The sequence below is a fragment of the Mercenaria mercenaria genome, chromosome 8 (assembly GCF_021730395.1).
Source record: "Mercenaria mercenaria strain notata chromosome 8, MADL_Memer_1, whole genome shotgun sequence".
In the NCBI taxonomy this organism is placed as follows: domain Eukaryota; kingdom Metazoa; phylum Mollusca; class Bivalvia; order Venerida; family Veneridae; genus Mercenaria; species Mercenaria mercenaria.
In genome coordinates this window covers 49,236,979-49,249,525 of record NC_069368.1, presented here as the reverse complement: position 1 = coordinate 49,249,525, position 12,547 = coordinate 49,236,979, and the positions used below count along the sequence as shown (strand labels likewise).

General features: G+C 33.8%; 1 protein-coding gene across 1 annotated transcript; it reads left to right on the top strand.

The window, feature by feature from the left end:
* Positions 1-3,539: 3,539 nt before the first annotated feature.
* Positions 3,540-9,352, top strand: LOC123565745 (zinc transporter ZIP1-like). Its single transcript, XM_045359538.2, has 3 exons — positions 3,540-3,825; positions 7,573-7,658; positions 7,923-9,352. Exon 3 carries the CDS (start codon positions 7,985-7,987, stop codon positions 9,170-9,172), a length of 1,188 nt encoding a protein of 395 aa, XP_045215473.2. The 5' UTR covers positions 3,540-3,825; positions 7,573-7,658; positions 7,923-7,984; the 3' UTR covers positions 9,173-9,352.
* The last annotated feature ends 3,195 nt before the right edge of the window (positions 9,353-12,547 follow it).

Genomic DNA, 12,547 nt, shown 5'->3' with positions numbered 1-12,547 from the left:
ACAAACTTTGATGTTTGAGAATGACATGATCAGTATGCTGTAGTATAAGGTTTGCTTGGCTTGTCTTGTTATGATAAAAACCACAAAGATCATTACAGCTAACCTTTAAATTTTTAATCTAATATAGCCGACCACCATCCAGATATTTTATTCTTATATACAATCAACATGAATATTTGTAGCTCTTCAATTTAAAAGCATCGATCTTATGGGATGAAATATTCAAATATTCCAAGCTCATTTCAGCAGATTCGCAAAGCACTTTTTTCAATTTTTGAAGCAAAAATGGAATAAATACAAATACATGTACATCGAAAGTCGTGACTCCCGATTAAGAAAATAATAATCTAAACCTGAAAGACGCCTATATTAAGTCGCGATGCAAATCTATTTATTGCGAGATTAAATGGACAAAGAATCAAATGATCAGTATCTGACAATGTTACGTTAATAGGCGTGTGATGACAAAAGTAATATAAAAAACTTGAGAAGAAAAATTTGAAGAAAATCTTGAAATGAATATATTTTTCTTTGACGAATATATTGAACTGTTTTCTAGACTATATCGTTATGTTGTTGACAACTTCTTCATGACAACAGTTTTTTTCCTTGTGATGTTGTTTTCAAACGTTTAATTCAATTTTTATACCTCTCATTATACCCTCCCCCCCCATCCCCACAAACCTCGTTATTACCCGCATTTCTGTTAATTTCCTCTGGAATATTTCATTGCGAAATGGACAAAGTAAATTATTATCCTGTAGAGACCGAGAATTAAATGACGTATAACGCTGTTCTCATGTTTTCGCTCTGGCAACAAATACAGAAAATAAACAGGGGCGTCGGAAGGTGTTTGATATTGGGGCCGCGAGGGGGGGGGGGTAGGTACGGGAGGGGGCATTCCCCTCCCGTAAGGGGGGTAAGGGGGAGAAATGTTTTTAAAACAGGATCATAAATGGCGAGTTCTGGTGCATTTAAGGGTACCGAATCGCATCTCAAGTCTCCAGTATTTTCTTACTATCTACATGACTATAAGCAAAATAAAGTTTAATAAACTCTTATCAGAATTAATAATGTATAACGCAATACAAAGAATGCATGTATGTTTTTTTTTTTTTTTGTATTTAATGTATTGAACAATAATCATTCATGTTACATTCATTTCTTATTTTTGTTTGAAATATTTTTTGAGTAAAAACAATTTATGTAATTAATTCCTTACATCTTAGCGGTGTGATAAATCTTAACACTTACCTCTTTCATTAAATAAAAACATGATAATTATTTTTCTGAGTTTTATAAGTTACCGGTAATACCTTAGATCTTTGCGGCTGGGTATAGCTTAAACGTTCCATTGACTAAAGACATGCCAATTAAAAACATGCTGATTTGTTCATGCGTAATTAAGTCCAATCACGGACACGTGTGTACGACTCCAATCAACACCCCCGATCGTGTCACCGTCACCACGGTGACACACTAATGTTTAACGCGAAGCAAAATTTAATATACTATACAAAATATTGGGTCCGCGGACCTGCGGCTCCAACTTATGAATTTACAAAAAATCGTTTTTGGGCAAATTATTGGGGCCGCGGTCGCGGCCCCTGCGGCCCCACTTCCGACGCCCCTGATAAAATGTTCGATATGTGACCCACCCCCATTCTTCAGCCGTTGTTGATTTGCTTGTATGAATTTAGGAATGGGGGCACTTGTATGCTTTATTATGCAATCTTGTAGACAATTTACTTTTTTGGCAAATAAACGCTGTGTATAATTTTCAACATACATGTACTTTATTGCTTCACCTAAACTATTCGTATAGGGGTTGCCCAATCGAGCGAGCTAATCGGCATTAATTAGTCTGTTCGAACACAAATCATTGTGCAGTTAAGAGTTGTAAAAGAAAACGTATTTAAATGAAAACCTATAATAATTATACTGACACGTTTTACAAAATTGCCAAATTATCTCCGGATCTGTTTAAAGCCCTGCTCCGCGGCTATTCAAATTCTATTGTGTGTATGCAACACATGATTACAATAGGTAACAGTTAATGGCCACGCGCCACACTTTAGCACGCAAAACCACAGGTATTTTATATAGAATTTTATATAAAATAGACTCTATTTTGACAGGCGTCATTATTCATAGTCAGGATTTTCATGCCTTTTCAGTGACAATTTAAGATTAAAAGGTAGAACTGGAGCAGGTCTTTAATCATGGCCAAAAGTCTAAAAGTATAAGCACACGAACCAATGCATTTATCATATGATAGTCAATATGTTAATTCACAATTTTGAGCTCTTTCATAAAAGCCTAAATTGCTGATTTTTTTTCTACGTGCAGACACATTATAAAAAGTTTGCTTTTCCAATATACTCCATTTGTTAGAGCTTGCATAAAGTTCTTTTTTTTATAATCTACAAAAATTATGCACACACGACCATATCTTTATTACTGTCCCTTGTTGCTTTACTGAAATGTATGTGTCAGTTTATTTTCAAATTTGTCAAATATCTGTGCAATATCATGATATAAGATATTTTTTTGTAATGATATGGAAGTCCAGGATGAAAAAAATTGATCTATATCTCCTTTAACTAACCCAGTAAAATGACACATATACATGTATAACATCATATGTTTGCTAGAAAACGTTCCTGATTAATGTTATTATATGGCTGAGTAACGCTGTCCACGGCCGTAAGAAGACAATTTCCGTTGCCTGTTGATGCCAACGGATCATGTTTGTCGGGTGGTATGTCTGGAATAGTTATTAAAATCTTTATTAGATACAGTCATTGCTCATAATTTTTCTTCCCGTTTTTAAGAGCACGACATAGCTACATTACATAAAAACTGAATTGTAAGTCGCGCTGCAAAATAAAGCAATGCTCAGATCGTAGAAGAATATTCCTAAATATGTTCCGTTGTACAAGTAGTATTTATTCTCAAAAAAAAATAGCAATGCATTTTTCTTATTTTTCGATTCCATGTACACGATGTAATCAAACCGTCTAGAAGGCAACTTCTATAGATAACGTTTCGGACATACATGTATGTGTTCATAATTTGATACAAATCTTTTGATTCTATTTGAAAATAAAATCTGAAAAACACGCCGCTTCTGGTGTTGACATTATGGAACAGCCACTTATTAATGCTACAAAAGATCAACGTGTCTTATTGCTCAGTTTAATGTAATTCAACATTGCAGTTACTAAATAGCTTAACCGGAATAGTGTACATTGATTAAAACAATTTCATGTTTTAATTGCTCCTATAGGCAATATTAAGACAAATGGATATCAAATTGATTGCAATTTAGATGAGAAACTTTCAAGAAATCCTCTTTCCAAGCGTTGTTTGAAAATAATTACGAAGAAACCTTGTCCAAGTGCTGAATACAAAGCATCCATTAAAATCTAATTAATTTGGGGGACAGAAGCCAGTCCATGATGAAAATCAATGAACAGCGAAAATAAAGCTCTAATTATGATGCTAGTTAAATGAAGAAAAACATCGATACAGGCAAATCAGCGCGAGATCGGCTACGCTAAACACTGGATGAATGGCAATTGAGTGATATCGTTGTCAACTGGAATCCTGTACATAAATTCTATGAAGATGATCTGATGTTATCATTTCGTTACTAAAACTGTGGAGCGTATATAAGCCGTTTTGAGTGCTGGAATTAATCAAGTTTATGGCAAAATCAAATTCTGCTCTAAAATGCTTGGAATTTTAAGGACATTTATCATTATACAGCTTGAATTCCCGTTCGTTGTTGACTATACAGGATTTACTTCTAGGAATTTAAAAGTAAGCGCTTTATTAATTTCTGATCTATGAAAATTATATACACATTCCTGTGTAAGTAGTACAACCAATTTAAACAATGGCTGACAGATCCAAAACATTTCGTTCAATAAATAATATAAAAAATAAATTGAATCTTGCTAACACCTAAATAAACTATAAATTTCCATGTGTTCAGTATGATGTCAAGCAAATAATATTGTGTCATGGATTAGGTGAATTCGTACTGTTTTTATCATTTGGTAGAGAATTTTAACATATCATAAGGACAATATAAAGTCACATAATAAATTATCATTTTTATTAAACTTTATAATTATTTATTCATTTAAAAAACCCAAACTTTTCGTCTTTCATTTAATTAATTTAATTGCGCTTTAACCCTAAAAAAGACAACAAAAAGACATTTTGTCGTGTTTTTGAATGAGTCCTAAATGCAACGTTCGCCCTAATTAAAAAGATGATTAATTTCATTGAAGAAAAACTCGACGACCTGTAACTCCGCTGCAAAGCAATTTCAAGTAAACGCGATGCCAGGTAGAGTTTTACACGGAGAAGCACCGCTTTATTCAAAACCGAATGTCCGTTTACTTTATCCATTGACAAAACCAAGTTATCAAAAATGCCTGTTGGAAGACAAATGTTTTGACCGAACCCAATATACATTTTCGTCTTTTGTTAATTTTTACATCTTTTGATAATCACAAGTAACTTTAAGGAAAAGCGCTCCAAGGTATGTATCATTTGTATCAGTAAACAAATATTATCAATCGGGTTTTAAAAGGTGTTAACGAATCAAGGGCGGATCCTGACTTTGACCGAGTTGATTGAATCGACCAGAAGTTGTATCCCTTTCTTTCGAGCTGATTGACAAATTGAAGGAATCTGGTATTGGCTGTGTCCATATGCGACTTCGGCAATTAGCATAATATTACGACAAATATTATTTAATTAATAAATAATAGTCTCTTCTACCAAAATATAAATGAAATGTAAAGCTCTTCATAGAGCATGGCTTCTGTCGATATACTAGCATATCTTTTATTTTCTTTCTTTTATAAGACTTTTCTCACTTATGATACGAAATATTCAGTGTTGCCAATATACCGTTTCTTCTTTATACATGAAAGAGGTACTATAACGGTCATGAAAGTGTGTATCGTGATTGCCATATATTGCTTTTTCATATTTTGTTCAAGTACTACTAAGCAGACAAAAAGTTAATTAATTGGTAGGACAGACCGTGGTGAACAATTCATTTCAAATCAGTTCAATGTTATTTTGATATCAGCACGAGGATTGATGAAAACATTTTCATGTCGTTCTTCAGATGTATTATCAATCATAGTATTATCACTAGTTTGAAGAACATAATTTATAAAACATAACCAACAATTTTAAGTTTCTTTTCAAAATACACATTGGTAAACAGCCTTGAGCCACTGATTGTAAACTGGTTACATATTAGACATTTTCTTGAATAAGATATCCGAAAACATATAAAAAGTGTTAAATCTATCGCATTTTACCTAAAGACAGGTATAGAAATAAGGCATAAGACGAATAACTTTAATCATACTTTATTTTATTTCATATTTAAAAGTACAAAAATACAATAAATATAAATTATAAATAGGATTTAACAGAACACTTTCAAGTCCCTGATGCTAAAATGGATAAAGTATTCTTTGGGCGTGTTTTAAGGCATTCTTTTCCAGTCGATTGTATTGTGATAATTTTTATATTATCAACACAGTTTTGGGAAATACCAGTCTTAATTATAAATCAGATATACTACAACTATCTAAATAATAGGTGAAAATAGAAAATAAATGCTGGCGTATATGGCTTGAGAAAGAAGCTTATCTATTTGATGAATCGATCAATTTTAGTATGGTTATATCAAAAACTAGAAAAGAAGCCATGTGAAAAAATAGTTAGGTTTGACTAACTGAACAAAAAATAAATAAAAAATAAATGGAAAATATCTATATAAAAAGGATATGATTATAATCAAGACAAATTAAAAGGAAATAACTACTTTATGAGTCAACGAAAGTAATAAGTTAAAACATCTAACAAATTGTGTGCCATTGAAAAAGCTGGGCAAAAACATTAGAACTCTCTGTTAGAATATTAAATTTAATGCTTCGCTAGTTTGTTCGCGACACAGGAAAAATGTCATTCATTACATTTTCTATTTCTGCTTAAGTATGGCATGCCATTCATTATCTAGATATATTGCGCATTTTGCTAATTCAAAAAAGCCACAGTTGCTGCTTAACCTTGATATGACCAATATAAAAATTTACCACAGCAAGCAATTGTTCTTTTCTTTCGTTCGTTTTTTTCTGAAGTCAATAATCATCTGAAAATAAAGCAGATTCTCTAATTATTTAAGTGACAAAGCATGTCTCCAAGCAAAGCGATTGTTCATTTTATCTACTTAATTAATTTCCCCGTAATGCAAGTTTTCCCTATCAACACTGATATTTATATTACTGGGAACATTGTTATTGTACCAATAATCTCTTCCTTGGACTTCACAACCTACGATACGTCAAGGAGAGTTTTATTGTTATCTTAGACTGATCAATAATATGTCATAATGTCAAATAATGAAGAAGATGGGAATCGTTTGAAAAATCACTTATCTTTTCGTATTAAGATGGATTTCTAACTCATAATTAAAGGCTAAAAATAAGATCACATGTTAAAAGCTTGTTATGAAATGTCATCATTCATTCTATAATGATATGAAACCGCCCCCCGCACCCCCAAACACACACTTGCAGTTTCTCTGACCATTATCTACTTATCCGTGTATATTGTAACTAACATGCCAACTGCATCCCACATTTTATCCAAACTTGCTGCCACATCTGGCCTGAAACAAGTGTTTTGATGTTTTTTCAAATATTGTTATTCTACAGAACTGTAGTTATACAAATTCATAGCGTTTTAAATATTTAAACCGCATACGCTAAAGCTAGTTTTATTATTCTTGCTGTAGATTGTATTCATTTGAAGCTTCGTCTTATATAATGATACGACACAAGCTTATATACTGCTTTCTGTTTTAGTACTTGCTGAAAGGTTTAGCTTAAAAAAATCATTTTTTTTATACATTTATTTGAACTTTGCTATACGGGTTTAGTTTTACTTGAGCGCAGAAATATTTGTTTTGCATGACGTGTACACGTCCTATAAAATGATGCTACTGTGTAAGTTTTCTTACCATCATTAGGTACTATGCAGAAAATTATTTATATATATAGTGCATAATAGTTTCCAGAAAGCGTGTACATGATATCCGGGAGATACTTTATGCAAACTAATCCCCACCACAATACGACAAAGCAAAGCGCCCAGAAGTACAAACGAGCTCGCACATTCCATAGCATATCCACTAACCCAATAAGATTTGTTTCAATGCTGCTTTATATACACACCGAACTGTACTAGACATTTTACTGGTTCAACATTTGCATAGTTTTCATGTCTCACAAATCAACTTTTTTACTGATTGGTACCAGAGAAGCCATATTTTCCTCTAACTCTCTAGACACACTGAATTATAGAGATAGTTGACATTAGGAATATCAATCGACGTTTCCTATACTTGAGATCCGCGACGATTCAAGTTCGCATCATGAATTATTATAAAAGTAGAGAGAATTTACACGAACTAATCACCACCACAACAGACCATATATATAACGCTAATGTGTTGTTCATTGTATATTTCAGAAAGATGATTCCAACATGACGCGATATCCTGATGATAAAGAAGTTAAATTCTAATATATATGACAATATAATATTACGATCAGCAGGTGGGTTTCTCTGAGATAAAAGGAATATATCATTCTTTAGACACATGTGTTCTTTGAAAATACAATGCCCATACAACTACGAAGCGAGAATGGTCTGATAAATGTTATTAATATACGTAGATATTCACTTATAATTCTGTAATATGGGCGTAACTGAAAAATCTTTATTATTATAGGTATATTGAGAGTTTGTAACGTTAGAGATTTAATTGATCTCATAAAAGTTACAAATAATGTTTAAAGAACATTATTATTGAATTCCAGGGCTTATAAAGACGTTACTGTGAATTACTTCAGACAGGTATAAGAATATAACAAACCTTCAAATGTCAGAGAAAGAGGAAAGGAAAGTTGACATGGACGTCGTCGTCGCAAAAGTTCTTTCACTCGTTATTGTAACTAGCGTTACGGTACTTATTGGTATGTTACCATGCAGACTTGTAAAACACTTTAGTAGAACCATGTTCCGAGCTAAACGCATGTTTGATAATATGGTTTCTGGTGCTAAATGCTTTTCTGGAGGAGTTTTCCTAGGAACATGTTTTCTTCATCTGATACCTCAAACGAGGAAGAAAGTTGACACGGTGTTGGACCAGTTAGGATCAAGGTCACAATATCCCGTAGCGGAATTGTTGACTATGGCTGGATTTTTCACGGTCGTGTTCTGTGAACATGTTATTCGGTATTTTTATTATCGTTTACAAGAGGATACTTGCTTCCCTTCTTTTGATCATGACAGCTACAGCTTTGATGAAGATTATCTCCCAACCACAGAAGATCCTGATTTAAATGGTTGTGAATTGCTTGAATGTAAAAGTTTAAGGTCGTCATTTTCACAGCAAAGTAACAATGAAGAGAACATACAGATAAACGAACAAACACATACAATTGAGGAAAATATTAATCATATAAATCCAAACAATCCCAATAACATCACCGTAAATAATTCTAATACACAACGTGACAGTAGATTTGATATGGAGATAGAACCTGCTCCATTACAAGACCTGGAAGTTAAAACAGTTGTGACAGAAATAAGTAAAGGGGAGGAAGGGAAAGGACAAGTTCGTTCGGTGCTTTTGTTAACTGCGCTTTCATTCCATGGAGTATTTGAAGGAATGGCGCTTGGTTTACAAGCTCAGGAGAGCGATGTGTGGGTAATGTGTGTAGCTATCAGTATACACCGAGGAATACTTTCGTTTGGTCTTAGTTTACAGTATGCCAGGAATTACGAAAAGCCATCGACCATTGTATTTACAATTAGCGCCTTTTCTATCATTTGTGCCGTCGGGGTGATAATTGGAATAGCCATATCTACTGGTGCGCAGTTATATACAGATGTTGACGTGCCAAATGCAATTTTACAAAGCCTTGCAACCGGAACTATTTTTTACATTATTTTTCTTAACATATTGTATAAAGAGTTAGATGGAAACAAGGATGTTAAGAAAATTTCTTGTACTTTTGTAGGCTTTTCATTTATGGCTGTTGTACTTGCTATTGCAAAGCAGTGAAATTAACTCGTTAACTATCCTTGACAATGGAGACACATTCAATGTTCTATGCCTTCTTTTTATTATAATGATTTTAATTTCGATGTAAAAAGTGCTACTATTATCTTGTCTGTATTGACTTCTGATTTTGTACGATATTTATGTTGCTTACCATTGTAGAATGTGAAAGTAAAGGGATATATACCACACGGGATTCACTATTTGTTATAACCCCAGATACAAAGTTGGAGTCCGTCGTTCGGTCCGTCTGTTCCTTTGTCCGTAATTCGTGTCCGGTTCATATTTTTTTAAACGCAAGGAAGACTTTTAGATTTCTCAACAAGGCAATAGGATAACTCAGATTGGTTGGTCCTATGAGATGGATGGCCCAGAGGCCAGAAAGCAAATAGCATAACTTCTTGTCCGTTCTGTACCTTCTAAACTTCTTGGAAGATATTCATAAAACTAGCAGCAATTATTTCCTACCTCAAGACGATTTGTTAATTAAGTACACAAGCTAAATCACTAGCTCCAATGTCAATACGAGGGTTCAACGCAATAAGGGCGTATCTACATATAATAATCATATGTAATACGCCCTTATTGCGTTGACCCCTCGAATACTGATATCGGAGGTCAAAGGTCAAATGGCTTCAATTTGTGTCCGCTCAATAAAAGCCGGGAAGATTTTCATGAAACTATTATCAATTGTTTACCTCATGTAGAGGAAGTGCGGAGCGCGCAACCCATGTTACAGGGACCAAGGTCAATGCCACAGGTGTAGGTCAATTAGCATATTTTCGTGTCCGCTCCATATCATTTACACCGCTTACATAATTTCCATAAATAAGCATACATTGTTTACCTCATAAAGACGTCATGCAAAAATCATAACTAGGAACACTAAGGTCAATGTCACACTAAAAGGTCAAATGTCATCATCACAACATTTTACATTTTCTATGTATCAACGCAGCGTCTGTGGACGTTAATCGCCTTTAGTGATAGCTGTGTACTGTACTATAATGTCTTCAATTCCACCGTTTTAGTGTACGGCCAATGTTTCTACCGAGGTGTCATAATCTCATAAAATCTCACATTTACTGACCATTCACGAGATAACATACATTTTGACAGTACATGTAGATAACGTAGAGATTTCTTAGCAATTCTAATTTCACGCCTTATTTCAGTCTGCCAGAACTTCACTGACACCATTTCTTCTGGATTAGAATGCCCCTTAAGTAGAACTTAAAATTTATCCATTTCATAGAGATTTCATGGAGGGAGGGTTCGACAACTGAAATTTGGCTCAAAATATTATGAGCACAGCTGAAATGTGGACAGATGTCTTCAAAACAATCCGAAAACTAGCGGTCAACATTCTTGTTTTGCAAGGATTTGTTGTATTGACAATGCGTGTTTGTTTGTAGACTTTGTAGTTCATGCAACAACTGGACCTATGTTTGTCACACTTAAAGAGGTTGAATATACGTTGTAAACAAATGACAGGCACACTTCCTGAGGCTGGTTGGTCAAAGATCATGGTAGCAAGGACGTTGAACCTAAAACAGTTTCGCTGTCAGTACAATCAGAACGCTATAAAACGAACAAAGTATGATTCAGGTCACTGGTCACTGTCTTCAATATCACACTTAAGAGTGTCCTCCCCATATCTTCCTTACCGCTAGAAGAATTCATTTTTCACTTGATAAAACATATATTACAGACCATTCCATCCTTGGACATCTCTTATACTTAACATATTGGGACCGCCACTTCACCGTCCTGCCTAAGTTACCACGCTATAACTATGCATCCTAAATCGTCATGCCACTGTTACACTGTAGTGTTTTGTCTAGTTTGTACGTCAGATGATCTGATGATCTGATCTTTGCACTTGTTTTAAGATACCAACTCGATCCCGTAGCTTGGAATGTAAAGATCTTTTCTTGGTTTAATCTGGTCGAGCGCTGTCCGTTGGACAAACAGCTCAAGTTTTGTTCACTGTTGGCCGAGTCATTTTAATTACAGTGCTGAAGTTAGTACCGTTACAATGCCATCCAAAAACAGAGAGAAGATAAAAATGTCAATATATTGTAAGTACATCAATTTTATTTCGAAATCATTCAGATACGATAGATATGACATTTGATTTTAAATAGGAATCTCTACAGCTTAGATTTCCCTGAAAACAATTCTTGCATTAACAAACTAATATGGTTGATTTAAGCAGATTCTCGTTTCAGGTAAATGACAAAACAATTCCATTTAGAAAAGAGTCTGTTCATTATATCTGCAAAATTACTTCCCGATTTATTTGACATACATCGCGTCTGCCAACAAAGACATTTACAGTTCAAACGAGCGTTTCATTAGGCTTAATAACAATCTATAATATGATTAGCGCACTTTCCTCAATACCACGGAGTGATCAATAAAAGAAATTCTTTTCATTAGGTCCATTTTAGTGTGCCATTTGAAACGTCAGCGAAGATACTTGTTTGTTTATGTTATCATAGTATACTTATAAAGCGAAGCTTACATTTAATCCACTCTATAAAATCGCATTTTAAAAGATAAAGATATTAAATACCTCATAGGAAAAGCTACGTTCCAAATAACTTGTTATATTAATTAGTTTTACTAACTGAATAGTGGCCATTATATTAAGCATTACTTTTACAACTGAGCCGTTATGTAAATCCAACGATACGTCATAAATTATCTGGATCACTAAAAAATGGTCGCAATCTCACATGTTTTTGCGTCTCAGAGAGAATGAGAGAGGGAGAGAAAGCGACTTACCTAGCCCTTGTTTCAGACCTGGGAGAAAATGGATGTGTTTTCTACTTCATTATCTTTCGTTCCCAAATGATAATGGTTGAAATACATGTGTCTCATGGTCACTGAACAAAGTGATTCTCAGAGTGAAGCATACCTTTTTGATATACCCTACTACACAGAATGTTATTGAAAGTCCATGAAACAACAGATAAAGGCCATCAACTTGCTCCTTCATAGCAATGTAGTTTTGTCGTCGTTTGTAAGATAATTCGTTTTTTTGTTAAAATGGTCAATTTCAATTGACTGGTATCATCTTTTTTATTGGATTATTGCCTTTTCTAGTAATATAAAATAAACAACATATATTCAATATTGCCTTATTTATGTATAATATAAGTTAACATTTTGTTCAATAAAGTCTGTAAAAAGATCCTTTGGATCAAACAGTAATTACAATACCTCTAAAAAGCTAGTAGGTTGGATACACATTCATATATTTAACCGCATAGGCTTAAAAATAAAGGACGTCGAATCGATATGGACAATAATTTGTAATTCAAAAGATAAAACTTTTCTTTTAAATGTATATCTTACCAAAAATTCACACTT